Source organism: Lemur catta, chromosome 2, assembly GCF_020740605.2.
Source record: "Lemur catta isolate mLemCat1 chromosome 2, mLemCat1.pri, whole genome shotgun sequence".
Taxonomy (NCBI): domain Eukaryota; kingdom Metazoa; phylum Chordata; class Mammalia; order Primates; family Lemuridae; genus Lemur; species Lemur catta.
The window spans coordinates 28,374,052-28,394,693 of NC_059129.1; the positions used below are offsets into that span (position 1 = coordinate 28,374,052).

Below are 20,642 nucleotides of genomic sequence, written 5' to 3' on the forward strand. Positions count from 1 at the left end.
AGACAGTGTCTTGGCCAAGAACGGGAGGGCAGGGCGATCTGCTACCTGCTTCTTGGCAGGGTCTCCAGAGAAAAATGGCTCATGGGCCTACTAGGAAGCTAGGACCATAGGCAGCTTGCAACATATCCCCCTGTCCCAAGTCCAGAGCAGACACAGTGCAAGCTGTAGGACCGAAGGGGCTACTGATACAGGACCATTGTTACTCAAGGGCTGGATGCTGTCCAACTCTCCCTTTTCCAGTCTCCCCGCCCCGCAGGAAATCTGGCCCTACTGAAGGTCCTGGAATTGTGGCCCATTCAAGAGGACTGAAGTTAAACTTCCTTACAGCTCCATTCTTTTGGAAGGACACTAAGATGAATTACAGAAAATAATGTTATTGCACATCTAGGTTTGTGCACTGACATATGTAATTGCCAGAATGCCATACATACTGAGCCACAACTAACTTTCTTTTTAAATCAACAATTCAATCATTCATTCATTCGACAAATATTGACTGAGCACGTGCTAATGCCAAGTATGAATTTAGAGGTACAGATACGGCAATGACATGGCCCTGTTCCCCAAGGAACACAGAAAACCAAAACCAAAAAAAAACCAAAACCAAAACCAAAACCAAAACCCTGGCTTTTCTACTTTCCAGTGGGGCAGGCAAGCCATAAACAAACGAACAAATAAATATGTAAGTACAAAGTGTGATAAGTTCAGTGAGCAGGGTGCAGTGTTTGAAAATAATGGGGGTGAGAGATATCAAGTAGGGTGGCAAGGAAAGGCTTTAGCTTAGGTGAAACATGAAGCATAAGAAGGAGGTAGACATATGAACACCAGGAGGGAAAATGTTCTAGGCAGCAGGGATAGCATGTGCAAATGCCCTGGGGTAGGAAAGACCTTGCCTTGTTAGAGCAACATAGAGGAAGCCACAGAACTCTGGAGCAGAGAAAGCAAGAGGGGGAAGGCACATAAAAGTGACATGGTCTAAGCGGGGGCCTGGTAAAGGATTTGGTTTCTCCTAAGAGAAATGAGAGCCCGTGAAGGGTTTAAGTAGGGAGGGACATGATTTACATTTTGGTTTATTTGTTTTATTTATTTATTTTTCTCTTTAGAGATAGAGTCTTCTCTGTTGCTTAGGCTGGCCTTGAACTCCTGGGTTCAAGGAATCCTCCTGCCTCAGTATCCTGAGTAGCTGGAACTACAAGTGCAGGCCACCATGATTTACATATATATGTGTATATATATACATGTATATAGATATACACACACACACACATACATACATATATTATCTTATTTATTTCTTTTTTTTTTTTGAGACAGAGTCTCACTCTGTTACCTGGGCTAGAGTGCCATGGTGTCAGCCTAGTTCACAGCAACCTCAGACTCCTGGGCTCAAGTGATCCTCCTGCCTCAGCCTCCCGAGTAGCTGGGACTATAGGTGCAAGCCACCATGCCTGTGAGAATCAGGTGAGAATGTGAAACAGGCTAATTTTTTTTTCTATTTTTAGTCGCCTGGCTAATGTTTTCTATTTTTAGTGGAGATGGGGGTCTCGTTCTTGCTCAGGCTGGTCTCGAACTCCTGACCTGAAGTTATCCTCCCACCTCAGCCTCCCAGAGTGCTAGGATTACAGGCATGAGCCACTGCCCCCAACCATGATTTATATTTTTAAAGGACTATTTGCACACAAGAAGGTGGGACAGATTAGAGAAGTGGAGTGGAGGAGGAAACATCAGTTAGGAGGCTGTTGCAGGTGTTCAGCTCTGACATGATGGTAACTTTTGACTGGGAGGTGGCCGTGGCAGTAGAGGGAGGTTGATAGGTTTGGAATATATTTTGGAGTTAGAATCAACAGGAGCTGATGGAGAATTGGAGGGTAGGGAGAAAGATGGTGGTGAGGGAGAGAAAGGAACCAGGGACTCCCAGGTTTCTGCACTGAACACGTGGGTGCGTAGCTATGCCATTTGCCGAGATGGGGAGGGTTTTCTTTTCCTCTATAGGGTACTAGTGGTAGGAAGAATGGAGAGTTCCACTTGGGGAATGTTAAGTTTGAGATGCCCCTGAGATATCACAAAGGTTACCATTTATTACTAAGTGCTTAACAAGTGCCAAGCGCTGTTCTTGGTGTTTTATATCCATTAACTCATTTAATCCTCATGATGACTGATAGAGGGGACATTATGATTAATGACCCTCCCTTTATGGAGGAGAGAATTGAGCCACAGAGAGGTTAATGAATTGCCCATGATCACACAGCTGAGAGGCGGCAGGGCCAGGATTGGATCCCCAGTGGTTGGGCTCCAGGGGCCACGCCATGAACCTCTCCGCCCACTGCCACCTCTGTGGTGTCCCAGGAGGCAGCTGGTCATGCGAGTAGGGAGCTCAGAGTATAGGGCCCGGAGCTAGGGGGTGTTGAAGCCATGGGACTGGGCGAGGTGATCAAAGGGGACAGTGCATGGGAGGAATAGAAGAGGGCCCGAGACCGAGGACCCTTGGAATCAAGTGGAAGAGGACCGGAAAGAGAGATGGCAGTGGCGTAGGCAGAGAGGGAGGAGGAAGGCCAGGTGAGGGTGGCTCCCAGAGGGCTGCAGAGGAGATGGTGGGGAGGGGGAGGGGGCAGTCCATCATGTCAAGGCTGCCGAGACAGTGAGTAAGCTCCCAAGATCAAAGTGACCATTGGCCATGGCAATGTGGAGGCCACTGGTGAGCTCGCCGGGACCCCAAGGGAGGTGGTGCGTAGGGGTGGGAGCAGACAGGAGGGGCTGGTTGTATGTGGGTGGGGAGAATGTGAAATTGAGTGAGATAGCTCAGAGAAATGGGTGCCGTCTATGCAGGGATGTGACATCAAGGAAACATCTCTTTGAGAGATGCGTGCTCCCCAAACATGTTCATGTGTTGATGGGAAGGATCCAGTGGAGAGGGTGTAGCCAGCTCTGGGAACAAATTTCAGTGACCCCATATGGATTTTTTATAATCTTCTCCCTTCACTAACTACTGGACGTTTTTGAGTTATTTCCCAGAAATGGCGGAATTTCTGCAAGACAAAGGTGTGAGGTTCTGAAGACCCTGGGGCAGACTTCCTCATGCCCCCCACCTGCCCCAACGCACCCAGCCCCTTGTGAAAAAGCCCCCACTCTCCCAGTTAGCTGGGGAGATTTGCCACTGATTTCCTGTTCCCCTTTCATGTGAAAAAATTCCTTTCTTCCTTGGCCATCTCTTTGTCTCAGTAAGTGGCTCTTTGTGTGGTGAGCAACTAGACCTAGCCCAAAACCCCCTTGTGGTTTCAATAACAACGGGCTGGGAGAAAAAGGGGATTTTTATATCAATACAGACCTACCTTTTTTAAAAAAACTTTTTATTATGAAAAAATTTCAACATGTAGGAGGAGAAATAGAATGATATAATGAACCCCCATATCATCATCATTTTAAATATTTTTTATTTAAAAAATTATTTATTTATCCATTTATTTTGAGACAGGCTCTTGCTCTGTTGCCCAAGCTGGAGTGCAGTGGCATCGTCATAGCTCACAGCAACCTCACACTCCTGGGCTCAAGGGATCCTCCTGCCTCAGCCTCCCGAGTTGCTGGGACTGCAGGCACGTGTCACCAGACCTACCTTTGTTCTTGTTTAGTCTGCACCCCTACGCATCTCCTCTCTCACCTGTGCACTGTTTTGAACTAAATCTCAGATACTATACCATTTCATCTATAAATATTTCAGTATGTTTCGCTAAACGGTAAGTTAAAAAAACTCATAAATTACCATATCATTTACATACCCTACAAAGTAACACTTTCCCCAAATTATCAATTATCCACTCAGTACTCAAATTTCTAATGGTTTCACAAATGCCATAAATGTTCTTTTAACAATTTGAATCAGGAATACAATTAAGGTCCGCAACTGTGATTGCTTGATATATCTTTTCAGTTTCTTATGATCTACAAGCTCTGCCTACATCTCATTGTTTTCCTTGAAAAAGATATTTTGTTGTTGAGGAGCCCAAGTGTTTGTCCCAGAGTTCTCCATATTTTAGATTTTGCTTGATCATATTCTGTGTTTAATGTGTTCCCCTCTCCTTTGCACGTTTTATAAATTGATATTGGATCTAGAAAATTGATCAGATTCAGGTTTGATTTTTTTTTTTTTTTTGACAAGACTACTTCACAGGATTTGTTGTATTTGATTCTTTTTCATGGCAGCCAGGTTTTCCTGGTTAGAACACCTTTGGCTGGAAACTCCAAGTCAAAACAGCTTAACCAATAATAAAAGCTAAATCTCCCATAACTAAAGTTCTAGAGGAAGGGGAAGTCCCCAGAGAGGACACAGTTACTAGGTTGAAAATGTTTCCGGGGCTCTTCAAACTGACGTCCTTGGCTGTATCCTTGGGCTCATTCCTTTTGGGGTTCCAGTTGATGATAGAATTCCAGGTGTCACCCCCTGACAGGATAGCATCCAGGGAAGACAAGGGTGGTCTGTTTCTTAGGAATGTGGACGCCTGGTTCCCCAGCAGACCTTCCCTCCTTAGTGGCTGGAACTGTCACAGGCCCAATCTAAACCAGTCACTATCTAGGGAAAGAGACCACCATGACTGGCTTCCAGGAATTACCCCCTGGAGCTTGGGAGAAGCTCTGTTCTGGTTACCTATTGCTACAGAAAATGAATACCCAATATCCTCACACACTGTGTGAATATTTCTAAACAATGTTACCTAGAAGTGGAATTGCTGGGTCTCAGTATTTTTATATTTATAAGGGACTTTATTTTTTATAGAAGTGGCCAAATTGCTTTTCAAAACTGTTGTATCACAGCCTGAGCAAGAGTGAGACCCTGTTCCTACAAAAAACAAAAAACTCAGCCTGGCATGGTGGTGCACACCTGTAGTTCCAGCTACTTGGGAGGCTGAAGCAGGAGGATCATTTGAGCCCAGAAGTTTGAGGTTGCAGCGAGCTATGATCACGTCACGGCACTGTATCCCAGGGGACAGAGAGAGACCTTGTCTCAAAAAAACACAAAAAAACCAACCCACCACCCACCACCCCCCGTATCAATATATGCTTCCCCAACAAGGGAAGAGGAAAACAAAAGAGGTAGGGAAGTGCAGTGATTAGCAAATTTGGGCTCTAGCAGGCCAGACCGCCTGGGTTCAAAGCCCAGCCGCTCTGTTTAATATCTGTGTGAACTTTGGACAAATAGTTTAACATTTCCATGCCTCAGTCTTCCTATGTATAAAGTGGGGATGGTGACGATGCCATTAATCACTCAATACTTGCACTAACAAATTGTTAGCTATTATTATTTGCTTTTATGTTGGATATCATCAAAATGCTAGTTATTGTCCCCAAATCTGTTCTCTGCCCTTCTAGCAGAGGTTGTGTCTTCTAGAGCTGTGACTGCTGCTGGGTCATCCTTTTTCCATCTCTCAACCCAGCCCTGCAATTTGGTTTCCTCCCCTTGCTGCTTTCCGCTTGGTAGTGCCAAAGCCTCCCCACTATGGTTAGTTTCTCGATGCCTCAACATCCCCTAGTGAGTCCCCTAACTCCACTCCTTCCTCCCTGTGCACGGTCCCTTCATGAAGTCTCTTGGAAATCCAGCTGTGACCTCCGGCCAGGCCCTAAGTGACACTATTGGTCTTTAAATTCACCAGTCTAAAACGTGACCCAAAAATCTTATTTGATTTAGAGGAGTTAGAGAAATATCATTTAATAGGGAAGTTAAGCATCTTTTCATATGTTTTTAGCAGAAATAGTTCTTTTACAATTGCTTCTGCTCTTTTGCCCATTTTGTTCTTAAATTGTTATACTTTCTCTTATTGATTTGCAGGAACTGTTTTTATATAAGGTATAGTAACCATTCTTCTGTTACACATGATGCAAATATATATCTCCCTGTTTCTTGTGAATCTTCGAACTTTGTTTGTTTTTTTTTTTGCCGATATAGGCATACCTTGTTTTATTGTGTTTCTCAGATATCGTGTTTTTTATGAACTGAAGATTTCTGGCAACCCTGCATCAAGCAAGTCTATCGGCACCATTTTCCCAACAGGGTGTGCTCACTTCGTGTCTGTGTGCCACAGTTTGGTAATCCTTGTAATATTTCAACTTTTTTCATTATTGTTTTATCTATTATGATGATCTGTGATTTTTTTTGTTTGTTTATTTCCTGAGACAGAGTCTCGCTCTGTCGTCTGGGCTAGAGTGCATCATCATAGCTCACTGCAACCTCAAGCTCCTGGGCTCAAGTGAGTCTCTCGTCTCAGCCTTCCAAGTAGCTGGGACTACAGCCTCGTGCCAACATGCCTGGCTAATTTTTCTACTTTTTGTAGAGATGGGGTCTCATTCTCACTCGGGCTGGTCTTGAACTCGTGGCCTTAAGCGATCCTCCCACCTGGGCTTCCCAGAGTACTAGGATTACAGGTGTGAGTCACCTCACCTGGCCATGTAATCAGTGATCTTTGATGTTACTACTGTAATTGTTCTGGGGTGCTGTGAACTGCACCCTAGAAGACAGCAAACTTAATCAATAAATGTCTTGTGTGCTCTGACCACTCCACCGACCAGCCATTCCCCTGTCTCTCTCCCTCTCCTCTGGCCTCCCTACTCCCTGAGACATGACAATATTGAAATTAGGCCAATTAATAACACTACAATGGCCTTTAAGTGTTCAAGTGAAAGAAAGAGTCACATGTCTCTCACTTTAAATCAAAAGCTAGAAATGATTAAGGTTAGTGAGGAAGGCATATTAAAAGCAGAGATAGGCTGGAAGCTCGGCCTCTTGTGCCAAAGAGTTATCAAGTCATGAATGCAAAGGACAAGTTCTTAAAGGAAATAAAAAGTGCCACGCCGGTGAACACAGAAACGATAAGAAAGTGAAACACCGTTATTGCTGATACGGAGAAAGTTTTAGTGGTTTAGATACAAGATAAACCAGCCGCAACATTCCCTTATGCCAAAGCCTAACCCAGAGCAAGAGCCCGACTCTCTTCAGTTCTATGAAGGCTAAGAGAGGCGAGAAAGCTGCAGAAGAAAAGTTTGAAGCTAGCAGAGGTTGGTTCATGAAGTTTAAGAAGCCGTCTCCATAACAGAAAAGTGTAAGGTGAAGTTGCAAGTGCTGATGTAGAAGCTGCAGCAAGTTATCCAGAAGATAATTAATGAATGTGGCTACTCTCAACAACAGATTTTCAATGTAGACAAAACAGCCTTATAAGGGAAGAAGGAGCCATCTAGGACTTTCATAGCTAGAGAGGAGAAGTCCATGCCTGGCTTCAAAGCTTCAAAGGACAGACTGACTTTCTTGTAAGGGGCTAATGCTGAATTTAAATTGAAGCTAATTCTTATTTGCCATTCTGAAAATCTTAGGGCCTTTAAGAATTATGCTAGATCTAATCTGTTTGTGCTCTATAAATGGAACAACAAAACCTGGATGATAGCATATCTGTTTACTGCATGGTTTACTGAATATTTTAAATCTGCTGTTGACACCTACTGCTCAGAAAAAAGATTCCTTTCAAAATATTACTGCTCATTAACAATGCACCTGGTCACCCAAGAGCTTTGATGGAGATGTACAAGGAGGTGAATGTTGTTTTCATGCCTGCTAACACAATACTCATTCGGTAGCCCATGGATCAAGGAATAATTTAGATTTTTAAGTCTTATTATTTAAGAAATATATTTTGTAAGGCTATAGCTACCATAGATAGTGATTCCTTTAATGGATCTGGGGAAATGTAAATTGAAAACCTTCTGGAGGGCCGGGCGAGGTGGCTCACGCCTGTAATCCTAGCTCTGGGAGGCCGAGGCGGGTGGATCGCTCGAGGTCAGGAGTTCGAGACCAGCCTGAGCAAGAGTGAGACCCTGTCTCTACTAAAAATAGAAAGAAATTATCTGGCCAACTAAAAAATATATATACAAAAAAATTAGCCGGGCATGGTGGCTCATGCCTGTAGTCCCAGCTACTAGGGAGGCTGAGGCAGTAGGATCGCTTAAGCCCAGGAGTTTGAGGTTGCTGTGAGCTAGGCTGATGCCACGGCACTCACTCTAGCCCGGGCAACAAAGTGACACTCTGTCTCAAAAAAAAAAAAAAAAAAAGAAAACCTTCTGGAAAGGTTCACCATCCTAGATGCCAGTAAGAACTTCCAAGATTCATGGGAAGTGGTCAAAATATTCACATTAGCCAGAGTTTGGAAGAAGTTGATTCCAGCCCTCATGGATGACTTTGAGGGGTTCAAGACTTCCGTGGAGGCAGAAACTGCAGATGTGGTGGAAATAGCGAGAGAACTAGGGTCAGAAGCGCAACCTGAAGATGTGACTGATCGGCTGCAATCTTAGGATAAAATTGAAAGGACGAAGAGCTGCTTCTTATGAATGAGCAAATAAAGTGGTCTTGTAAGCTGGAATCTACTCCTGGTGAAGATGCTGAGAACATTGTTAAAATGACAACAAAGGAAGTAGAATACTCCATAAACTTAGTTGATAAAATAGTGGCAGGGTTTGAGAGGATGGACTCCAATTTTGAAAGAGGTTCTACTGTGGGTAAAATGCTATCAAACAGCACTGCAGCGCTGCGTGCTACAGAGAAATCTTTTGTGAAAGGAAGAGTCAACTGATGTGGCACACTTCACTGCTGTCCTATTTTGAGAAACTGCCACAGCCACTCCCAACCTTCAGCAGCCACCACCCTGATCAGTCAGCAGCCAGCAACCTCGAGGCAAGACCCAGCAAAGATTATGACTTGCTGAAGCTCAGATGATCATTACCATTTTTAACAATAAATTATTTGTAAATTAAGATATGTGTATTTATTAAACATAATGCTATTGCATACTTTTTTTTTTTTTTTTTTTTGAGGCAGAGTCTTGTTCTGTCGCCCTGGGTAGAGTGCAGTCATGTCATCATAGCTCACAGCAACCTTAAACTCCTGGGCTCAAGCGATCCTTCTGCCTCAGCCTCCTGAGGAGCTGGTAGTGCACGTGAGTGCCACCATGCCCAGCTAATTTTTTTTCTATCTTTTTAGTAGAGACGGAGGCAGGGGGTGGGAAGGTGAGGGGGTTCTTGTTTTTGCTCTGGCGAGTCTCAAACTCCTGACCTCAAGCGATCCTCCCACTTTGGCCTCCCAGAGTGCTAGGATTACAGGCGTGACTCACCATGCCAGGCCACTATTGCATACTTAATAGACTACAGTATAGTGTAAACATAATATTTGTATGCACTATGAAAGCAAAAAATTCATATGACTTATTTTATTCCGATATTTGCTTTTGTGTGGTTGTCTAGAGCTGAACCATTGACTATCTTTGAGGTATGCCTGTTTTTTATTTGGTAGAAAACACATAAAATTTACTATCTTTCTTTCTTTCTTTTTTTTTTGTGAGGCAGAGTCTTGCTTTGTTGCCCTACGTAGAGTGCAGTGGCATCATTGTAGCTCACTGCAGCCTCAAACTCCTGGGCTTAAGTGATCCTCTTGCCTCAGCTTTCCAAGTAATTGGGACTACAGGTACATGCCACCATGCCTGGCTAATTTTTTTTACTTTTCATAGAGACAGTGTCTCACTGTTGCCCAGGCTGGTCTGCAATGCCTGGCCTCAAGCTACCCTCCCCGCTTGGCCTCCCAAAGTGCTAGGATTACAAGCTTGAGCCACCGCACCTGTCCCTTAACTATTTTTAAGTGTACAGTTCAGTAGTGTTAATTATATTCACATTATTGTGAAGCAGATCTCCAGAACGTCTTCATTTTGCAAATTTGAAAAGTCCTCGATGTTCACCCATGTTGTAGCAGGTGACAGATATTATTCAGCCTTCCATTTCAAGGCTGAATAATATTCTATTGTATGTGTAGACCACACTTTGTTTGTCCAGTCATCCATTGATTAACATTTTGTTGCCTTTACCCTTTGGCTATTGTGAATACTACTGCTAAGAACATGGGTGTGTAAATATGTTTTCCAGACCTTGCTTTTGATTCTTTAGGTGTATACCTAAAAGTGGAATTGAATCGCCATACTATTTTCCATAATAATTGCACCATTTTACAATCCCACAAACGTGTACCAGGGATCCAATTTTTCCAAATCCTTGACAACACTTGTTATTTCTATGTGTGTGTTTTAAATGGTAGCCATCCCAATGGGTGTGAGGTGATGGCTCATTGTAGTTTGGATTTGCATTTCTTTGATGACTAGTGATATTGAGCATCTTTTCATGTGTTTATTGTTCATTTGTGTATCTTCTTGGAGAAATATCTATTCATATTACTTGCCCATATTTGAATTGTTGTTTTTTTGTTTTTGTTTTTGTTTTGGGTTTTCTTTGCTGTTGAATTTTAGAAAATTTCTGCACATTCTGGATAGTAATCCCTTATCAGATATATAATTTGCAAGTATTTTCTCCCACTCCATGGGTTGTCTTTTTACTCTATTGATAGTATCCTTTGGTGCACAAAGTTTTTAATTTTCACCACGTCCAGTTTGTCCATTTTTTCTTTTTTTGTCTGTGCCTTTGGTGTCATATCCACGCAATCATTGCCAAAGCCAATGTTGTGAAACTTTTGCCTGAAGTTTTCTTCTGAGAGTTTTATATTTTTAGATCTTATATTTAAGTCTTTGATACATTTTGAGTTAATTTTTGTGTGTGGTGGTAGGTAAAGGTCCAACTTCCTTTCTTTGCATGTGGCTATCCAGTTCCCAGCACTAACTGTGAAGAGATTGCCCTTTCCTTGTTGAATGATTTTGGTTACTGTGTTGAAAATCATTTGACCACATATGTGAGTGTTTATTTCTCAGCTCTCTATTCTGTTCCATTGGTTGTATGTCTGTCTTTATGCCAGTACCACACTGTTTTGATTATTGTAGCTTTGTAGTAAGTTGTGAAATCAGGAAGTGTGAGTCCTCAAAATTTGTTCTTCTTTTCTAAGAAGAGCTATTTGGCTATTTGGGCTCCCTTGAGAATCTGGATGACTTTGAGAGTGAGATTTTCTATTTCTGGAAAAAAATGCCCTTGGGACTTTGATAGGGATTGCGTTAAATCTGTAGATCGCTTTCGGTAAGATGGAAATCTTAACACTCACATGATTCTGGCAGATCTGGGAGGTAAAAACCAACCAACCAACTGAACAAACAAAACAACCACATGAGATGAGCATGGGATGTTCATGGACATGTGATGTCTTTCCACTTATTTGTGCCTTCTTTCAGCAGTGGTTTTCAGTACAAGTCTTTCACCTCCTTGGTTAGTTTATTCCTAAGTATTTTATTCTGTTTTTGTTTTGTTTTGTTTTTGCTTTTGAAGCAGGTTCTTGCTGTGTCCCCCAGGCTGGGGTGCAGTGGCGTGATCACTGTTCACTGCAACCTTTGAACTCCCTGGCTCAGGTGATCCTCCTGCCTTATCCTTCTGAGTAGCTGAGGCTACGGGCACACGCCACCACGCCTGACTAATTTTTAAATTTTTTGTAGAGACTGTGTCTGGCTGTGTTGCCCCGGCTGGTCTCAAACTCCTGGCCTCAAGCCAACCTCCCCCCTCATCCTCCCAAAGTGCTCGGATTATAGGTATGAGCCACCACACTCAGGCTATTTTATTCTTTTTGATACCATTGTAATTGAAATTGTTTTCTTAATTTCCTTTTTGGATTATTCATTTATTTTATATTTTTTGATGCCATAAAATCAGATCATCTTTTCTTTTATTTCTGGGGTTTGTGTCTTGTTTACGAAGACCTTCTTATCTTATAAGATAATAATATCTTCCTGCGTTGTCTTCTAGTTCTTTCACAGTTCTGTTTTTTATGTGAGACCTTTGATCCACCTGGATTCTCAATGAACTGCCAATTCCCCATTGATGGGTTGGGCAGAGGGAAAGCAGAAGAAGGAGGGACAGTATTGAGATTTTCGGGTGGAAGGAACAGAATGGGATAAGGCGTGGAGGCAGGGACAGCAGGATCTGTTCAGGGGAACCACTCCAGATAACTCCAGTGTCAGTCTGGGGACGCCCTGGACACCAAGGCAGAGACCTTTGGATTGACTTGCAATGCCACATCCTTACTCACTTTTTTCAACTTTTTCATTTGCCATTTTTGTATAAGAATTTTCTGCTTCAACCAGGTAGGCCTCTGGTCACACCCAGGTGTATCATTTTCGTGCCTACCTCTCTTCTCTTGCCCATTCAGTGACGCCTGCCTGGAAAGCCATCCCTTCTTAGCTCCATCCACCTGAAACCTATTTATTCAAGACTCAGTCTGTGAAGTTTTTGTGGACTATTACACCCCTTTGTGACCTTTGACCTCTTCTGGAAGCAATCTACTGTTCCTTGATCCCACATAAGACACAATTAGTTTCCTCTTCAAACTGCACTGTGGGCACAAACCTTGTCTTTTTTTTTTTTTTTTTTTTGAGACAGAGTCTCGCTCTGTTGCCCGGGCTAGAGTGAGTGCCGTGGCGTCAGCCTAGCTCACAGCAACCTCAAACTCCTGGGCTTAAGCGATCCTACTGCCTCAGCCTCCTGGGTAGCTGGGACTACAGGCATGCGCCACCATGCCTGGCTAATTTTTTCTGTATATATTTTTAGTTGTCCCTATAATTTCTTTCTATTTTTTAGTAGAGATGGGGTCTCGCTCTTGCTCAGGCTGGTCTCGAACTCCTGACCTCGAGCAATCCTCCCTCCTTGGCCTCCCAGAGTGCTAGGATTAAGGCGTGAACCACTGCACCCGGCCACAAACATTGTCTTTACTGAGCATCAGCTCAATGCGGGAGGTTCCGCTGGGCTCAGGGTGTACCAAGGTCTACAGGATGCTTAGGGGCTCCTCCTCGACAGAGTCGATGGTCTAGAGGTAGCAGAAAGACAAACTAAGAGGTGATTCTGGACTAGTGTGACAAATGCCATGGTATGGTCCTGGCTACACAGGTGTTGGGGCACATTCCCTCAGCTCAGACATGAAGTGACTTCTAAGCTTGCCAAGTGGGTGAGGTGAGCTTGGGGAAGCTATGCCAAGAAGAGGGAACTTGTGTTGAGGCCTAGGGTCCAAAGAGCGCAGGAATTTTCTTTTTTTTGTGAGACAGAGTCTTGCTTTGCTGCTTAGGCTGGAGTGCAGTGGCATGATCACAACTAACTGTTACCTTGAACTCCTGGGCTCAACTGATCCTCCTGCCTCAGCCTCCCAGGTAACCAGGACTACAGGCACGCACCGCCAAACCTGGCTGCTTTTTCTTGTTCTTTGTAGAAATGGAGTCTCACTATGCTGCCCAGGCTGGTCTCAAACTCCTGGGCTCAAGGGATCCTCCCGCCTCGGCCTCCTAAAGTGCTGGGGTTACAGATGTGTGCCAACAGGCCCGGCTAATTTTTAAAATTTTCTTGTAAAGCTGGGTCTCACTATGTCTCTAGGCTGGTCTCAAGCTCAAGTGATCCTCCTGCCTCAGCCTCCCAGAGTGCTAGGATTACAGGTGTGAGCCACTGTGCCCAGCCAGGATTTTTGATGAAAGAAAGGATGTCTAGTGGGCTTGGACTTGGTGCTGGGGTGGGGAGGAGGTGGGGCAATTTGGAGAGCACTATAGAAACTGAGAGACAAGCGTGGCCTGCCTTTGCAGGGCTCTGGAGGCCTGCCTTGGAGTCTCGGTGGGATGCTAAGGGCCACCTAGGGGCAGGGGGCCTGGAGGATTTTAGACAGGGGAGTGGCATGATCAGATTTGAGGTTGTTCTGAGGCTAATGGCTTGGGAAGGGCATAGCTGGGTTATGGGGTGTGGAAAGGGAGCCTGGGGACCAGAGACCCTCTCGAGGCTGTACAGAAGGATGGTGGTGGCCTGGCTGGAGTCTTGGCAGTACCAGTGGAGAGGAAGAGAGGTGGATGCATCTGGACATACCAAGAAGGGGACAGGTTAGGGGCTGGTCATTGACAGGAGGGGGCAGTGTCTGGAGCCCAGTCTTATCACATTGTGAGCCTTGGTGACCTCACTGTATAATGCCTACCTTGCAGAGTTCTCATGGGATCAAATACAGCGGGGACAATGTCACCTCTTTTGCAGATGCAAGCCAGAGGCAGCAAGTGACTTGGTCAAGGTCCCTCAGTGATCACCAGGCGCCAATGCTTTTGCTCCCTGCTGGCTCCGCAGGGCGTACCTGTCTTGGCAAGAGTGACCTTTCACAGAACCCTGGCACGGGAGGGAGAAGGAAGGTACTGTCTGTTCTTTCCAGTCCTGCTGCAGACCTTGAGGGAGCCACAATAAATGCTGTGTTTATTAGATAAAGCACTTGGCTTTTGGTCTGGCAGGAGGAAGAGCTGGAACAGGTGTGGCAAGAGCCAGTGACTGTGGCACCACAGTGGGAAGTGGGTGAGACAGCCCCAGGGCCTGGCAGGGGGTCCAGGGCTGCGAGGTTTGAAGAAACCCGGGGACTTTCTCACGACCCAGGCATTTCCCTTATGTTCCCAGGCCCCTGTCTGGCTGAATATATCAAAATAGGAATGATATGAGTTCATGGTAAGTGAGCTGCTATCGTGTGCCTAGCACAGTGCCAGGTGCTTTCCATGCAAGCAGGCACGCCTTTGTTCCCCAGATGTTTCTGACCAGCCTGCCGTGCCAGCCTGCGCTGGATGCTGTAGACAGAGGGAAGCTCAGAACACTGTCCCTGACCTCGGGAGCTGACCTTCTGGTAGGGAAGTCTGACAAGAAACAAAACCACACTATGCAGTAGTGCAGTGGGTGCCATGATGGGGAGACAGTGGGCTGCATGGCAAGCTGGAGGTGGCGCAGCTAATCCTCAGCACAGCCCACAAACCCATTTTGTTTGTTTGTTTTGAGACAACGTCTCACTCTGTCCCCCAGGCTAGAGAGCAGTGGCGTCATCATAGCTCACTGCAACCTCAAACCCCTGGGCTGAAGTGATCCTCCTCCCTCAGCCTCCTGAGAAGCTGGGACTATAGGCATTAGCCACCACGCCCGGTTAGTTTTTCTATTTTTTGTAGAGACGGGGTATTGCTATGTTGCACAGGCTGGTCTGGAACTCCTGGGCTCAAGTAATCCTCCTGCCTTGGCCTCTCAAAGTGCTAGGATTACAGGCGTGAGCCTGGCCTTCATATCCATTTTGTAGATGAGGAAACGGAGTCCCAGAGGAGTGACTTGCACTGTTTACCTGGTCACTTTAGTTCTGGCTAATTTTCCTCTGCAGGGGGTGATAAGACAGGGATGGAAAAGACAAGTTGGAGGGGCCCTCAAGGGTCATCCAGTCCAGCCCCCTTGTTGAAATGATGGGGACACTGAGAACTGGAAGGGGAAGGGATGTGCTCAGAGCCACACAGGAAAGCAGTGGCCAAGCCGGATCTAGAGCTCAGGTTTCCTGACTCCCAGCTCGGGTGTGCTCCTTGACATCAAACGCCTCTCCGGCTGTCCAGAGGTTTCCTGGGACCACCCCCTCACCTGGGACCCTCCTCAGCTTATGGTTTGCAAGCTCCACTATCTCTGCTTAGGCCCTAGACCCCAGAAAGGATAAGAAAGAAGACCTTGAGGGATATGTGTGCATGCAGGGGACGGGCACAGGATGGAGTAGGATACCTCCCTCCGACTCTTGCCTCCAGGAGGCCCTGGGGGCGCCCAGGCTTGGGGAGAGACCAGGGCACAGGGGAGAGTCTGAAACCCCAAGGATCCCTGCTGGGGATTGGGTTTGTCTCCCTTCCCTCTTCTTGAGGGTGTGGGGGTGGGCTACGGGGGAGGGGGGGCAGGCTGGCTCAGATGTGGCTGGAAGGGACTGTGTCCAGGCTTCCCTCTTGGAGTCGATGGTAAATGAATGACCCTGCTCCTGTCTCTAGGGCTCCCTGGCTCCCCTGGCTGGGGACTGCTGGGGGTGGAGACAGGTGCCACCCCTTGGTCCTTAGCCCACTTCCCCCAAATCCCATCCCAGACAGGCCCACAGAAATCTTTTCCTCCCAGTTCCCTCCCCCTCACCTCCTCTCCCTGAGCCCTCTCATTACCTGGGTCCCCCCTCCCTGTCAGAGCCCTCCCCCTCACTGAGACTGGCCCCCTTCCCCAGGATCCATCTCCATCAGTCACCTGCCACCTGCACAATCAGTTTCGCTCTCCTTGGCTCCTCCCCTGCAGGCTAAGGACAGTGGCTCCCAAAGGGGAGCCTGCGGGGCAGAGACTAATCCAACTGCCAGTTCTTTCCTGGAATCCTAGAGAGTGACCTAAGCTAGGGCACACTTACTATTAACCCACTTCCTCTTCCTTGGGTCATCGAGGTGACAACGTGTTGGTGTTCCTTTACCAGAGAATTTTTCTGGAGCTAAGCGGAGGGTTCTACTAAGAAATCTAGCTGCCACAATTTTGCTTTAGCTTTGCTGCAGCCAAAAATGTTTGAGATACAATAATTTAGACATAACTAAGTCTTCCTAGACCCCAAATACCTGTGTGATCCTCGCTCCGCCCCCCCCCCCAAGTTGCTGGCTCAGCCTCTGAGTCCCTTTCTAAGCAAACCTCTTGGACACATAGTCTACAACGTCTGCTTTCACCTCTCACCTACTACCCTCTTTCCGGTCCACTGCTTTGGCTCCCACGCCTCTTGCGAAGGCCGACGGTGACCACCTTGCTGCTCTTAACCCCGTGACTACTCCTTGGACCTCATCTTGCGTGGCCACTCCTGTAGCCTGTGACCCTGTTGCCAACACCTGCCTCCTTGAAACTCTTTTTTTTTTTTTTCTTTTGGTTTCTGGACTGACCTCATCCACGCCCCTGGTTTCGGTTGCCATCTGTGTGCTAACAGCTCCCGGGTTTACCAGACCTCTCTGTATGTCCTACTTCCTGGGCGCCTCTACCTGATGTCCCACAGGCTTTATGCTCCCCCAGAAACCTGGTCTCCCACTGTGGTGAATGACACCACTGTCCAATCGGGGAGCTACAGTGGAAAATCCTAGATTCCAGCATCCTTCCCTCTCCCTCACTCTGCACGTCCCAGTGGCTTTCAAGTGCTGCCCACCCCGCGTCCTTAACAGCCCCCAGCAGGTTCTGCCTGCACTCCCTGGCGCAGCCTTGTTTCTGGCCACTGTCATGTCAGGCCGCGGCAATGGCCTTATTTCCCCTTACATGGTCTCCCTGCCTTTATCTCTCTCCTAGAATCCCAGTTCCATGGGGGCTGCTGTCAAGCAGAAACCTGGCCAAGTACTCCCCTTCCACGACTCCCTAACGCCCAGAGTAAGGAAGGTCCAAAGTCCGGGCACCTGGCGCCCATCACCACTTCCTGGCTGGCTCCACAAGCCACCTGGCCATTCTGAATCTCTCACCCATTCTTTCCCGCCTGGGCCTGGGCTCCAGCTCCTTTTCCCATCTAATCTGCATTTTCTCCAAGACTCCAGGCTTTTCCACATTGTTTACCTCAAGCCCCTTTGAGATGAACGTAAGAGTGTTCCATGCCCCTTCTGAGCCCTTCCCCTTTCCCTCCCTTGAGGGGCCCAGGAAGAAGACAGGGTCCCTCTCTCATCCCTTCTCCAGGTGAGAAGACTTTGCCCAACTTCACTTTTGGTGGCTGCCTTTTATCAAAACAATAGGTCTTTTTGTTTTCCTTTTCCAAATCATAGTATGGAATGTGCTCTTTCACGGGCACCCAGAGATTGGGAACGCACAGCGCACTGTGGAGGGTGCAGGCTCCAAGCACAAACCAAATGGCACATCCTTGAGAAGAGGGTCCCTGCTACCTTCCCCTCCCCTCCCCGGCCACGGAATGCTGGCAGTGCTCCTGCCGGCTCTCTAGATTGGGTCTTGGCCACACAGGCTCTGTTTTGGTCATCACTTGATGCCCAGTGAGTAGGCAAGCGACCACCCAGTGAGCACCGAGCTCAGCTAACAACCCCACTTTTCCTCTAAACTCCAACTGGGCAGGGCGGCGGGACAGCGGGATCCAGCCAAGGCCGGCCCCCGAGGGGGCGCTCAGGACAAGGAGGCTCCAGCAACTGCAAAACGAAATGCTTTTATTGAAAAATATCAAGTGCTCCATTTGGTGGCTGCCGGTTCCTGCCCCTGGTGGGCTTTGGGGCAGCGGCCCGACGGGGCTCCACGGAGCAGGCAAGTAGCGGCGGGCTCCCCAGCCCTGCGCTCCGGAGGGGTGAGGCTTCACAGTCCATGCGGGGTGGTTCTCGGGTCCCGCAGGCGGCTCCCCAGCCCGCAGAGGGGTGGCAGCTGGGGAGGCGGCGGCGAGCTGGCCCCTTCCAGTCCAGCGAGGGGGCTGCCTGGCATCCGGGGCCGGACAGGTCTCCGATGCGAGGCTGCAGGCTGGACTGGTGGGCGCTCCAGCTCGTGGCGGTGCGGCGGGGTCTCCTGCGTCTGCCTGCTCAGACGTAGTCCTTGCGGTCGTAGGCGGTGCTGGCGGTCGGGCCGGCGGAGCGCGGCGCCGAGTAGACGATCTTGCCGGCCTGGTACTTCTTCTCGCGCGGCGGGCACGAGCAGCAGAGCAGCGCGCCCCCCAGCAGCTGCAGCGCCGAGGCCGCCCAGCCCACGTACAGGGCGGCGCCCATCTCGCGCTTCTGCGCCTCGGGCACCAGGGAGTTGTAGAAGTCCCGGATGATGGTATTGGCGGACCAGGACACCGGCACGAGGGTGAGCAGGCCGCCCAGCAGGAAGAGCACGCCCGCCACGATGGTGATCTTGGCCTTGGCCGTGTCGTCCTGCACGCAGTTGGTGCACTGGGCGCCCACGAGCGCCACGAGCAGCCCGAAGGCGGCCACCAGGATGGCCACGACGGTGAGGGCGCGGGCCGCCTGCAGGTCCTGCGGCAGCGCCAGCAGCGAGTCGTACATCTTGCACTGCATCTGGCCGGTGCTCTGCACCACGCAGTTCATCCACAGGCCCTCCCAGGTGGTCTGCGCTGTGATGATGCTGCTGCCGATGAAGGCCGTCACGCGCCACATGGGCAGCGCGCAGCACAGGATGGTGCCCAGCCAGCCCAGCACGCCCAGCGAGGTGCCGGTGATCTCCAGGCCCATGGACATGGCTGCCGCGGCAAGGCCGGCTCCGCCGGGCGGCTCCGGGTGCGAGGAGACGAGGGGCCGGGGCCGCTGGGCCTGGGCGGGAGCTGCGGCGCTGACGGATCGACGGACGCCCGACGGACGGACACACGGACGGCGCGCTGACGGCTCGGCTCCGCGCCTGCACCTGCCTGTGGCTCTGTGGGCGCGCGGCGGCGACTGGGCTGGCGGCTGGGCTGGGGCCCGGTAGTCTTAGCCAAATGCCCAGCGCGCCGGCGGGGGCGGGAGGGGCGGAGCTGCGCTCTCCGAGGCCTGGGGACAGTGACGTGGCCCCCCCCACCTTTACGGAGTGTCCTGGGAGGAAGGACTTGGCCGGGAGCGGCGCGGCGCGGGGGTGAGGGTGCCAAGGCAGGGCGGGGCCTGAGCCCTCCGGCCCCTCGATCCTTGTCCGCCACTGCGCAGAAACGAATTCTCCAGGGCAGACGGGGGGAGGGGATGCTTCAGGGGTTTGGGGTGCAAATCACAAACTGTTTGATCCCCCCCCGCCATTTTTGGCGCGGGCGGCGTGGGGATGGGGGCGCTGCAACTGCCCGGGCGCGGCGGGACGCGCAGGGCGCCGTGTGGGCGTGGCCGCGGCTGTTTGCAGAGCGGGCGGCCGCCCGGGAGCTGCACCTGCTCCGCGGCCCCTCCAGCCGCCCAGGCAGCACACACGTTGCACGGGCCCGGCCTGATTCTGGCCGGTGGGGTTGTCCGGCCTGGGAGGTGCGGGGCCCAGAAGCCAGGGACCGCCTGCGGGGGCGCCCCCAGAAGATGCCCTTGAGCCCAGCTGAACTCAGATTCCTCTCCAGCCCCCTTCAGTTCCCATCGCTGGCGGAGCGCCTGGATGCCTGTAGCTGAGAGGTGCTCCCCTCGCAGAGCCCCTGTCCTCCCTCCCTTTGAGCCTGAGTCAGAGCTGGGGTCCACCTTAATAAAGTGGTGGAGCGGTTTGATCCAGGCAAAGGGGGGAAGTCGAAAACGCTGCCTGCGAAGCCCTTGCTCCCACACCTGGGCAATCCTCCCCTCCCGGCTCTGAGACCTTCAGCGCTGGCCTTGAGGGTCTGCCTGGGCTGCCCCCACCCCCTGCTCCTCTCTTCCCCTCACTGCAGCGCTTGGGTCTCCTCGCTGCTCCTCCCGTATGCCCCCGTGCTGGCTGTCCCCTCTGCACGGGACATTCCTGCAATATACACATGGCTTTCTTTAACCTTTCAGGTTTTTGCTCCCAGTGCGTCCTTCCCTGACCACCCTATTTAAAATCGCAGCTTCTTACCCCACAATGGCCTATCCCCTTTTCATACTTTATACTTCCCTTGGTGTTTGTTGTTGTTGTTGTTGTTGTGTTTTTGTTTGTTTTGTTTTAGAGACAGGGTCTTGCTCTGTCACCCAGGCTGGAGTGCAGTGGCACGATCATAGCTCACCACAGCCTCCAACTACTGGGCTCAAGCCATCCTCCTGCCTCAGCCTCCCAAAGTGCTAGGATGACAGGCATGAGCCACCCTGCCTGGCCTCACTTGGCATTTAACACCATGTGACATACTCTATACTTTTATATTTTTCTTATTTATTTACTAATTTATTTTTTCATTGTACTTAAAATTTGACAAGATAATAATCGTATGTGTCCATGGGGCACATAGTGATGTTTCAATACACGTAATGTATAGTGATCAGGTCGGGGTA

The 20,642-nt window shown here is 49.1% G+C and overlaps 1 protein-coding gene across 1 annotated transcript; it reads right to left on the reverse strand.

Moving 5' to 3' along the window:
• Positions 1-17,916: 17,916 nt before the first annotated feature.
• Positions 17,917-19,253, reverse strand: CLDN3 (claudin 3). Its single transcript, XM_045543150.1, has one exon. The coding sequence runs from the start codon at positions 18,948-18,950 to the stop codon at positions 18,294-18,296; it is 657 nt and encodes a 218-aa protein (XP_045399106.1). The 5' UTR covers positions 18,951-19,253; the 3' UTR covers positions 17,917-18,293.
• Between the last annotated feature and the right edge of the window lie 1,389 nt (positions 19,254-20,642).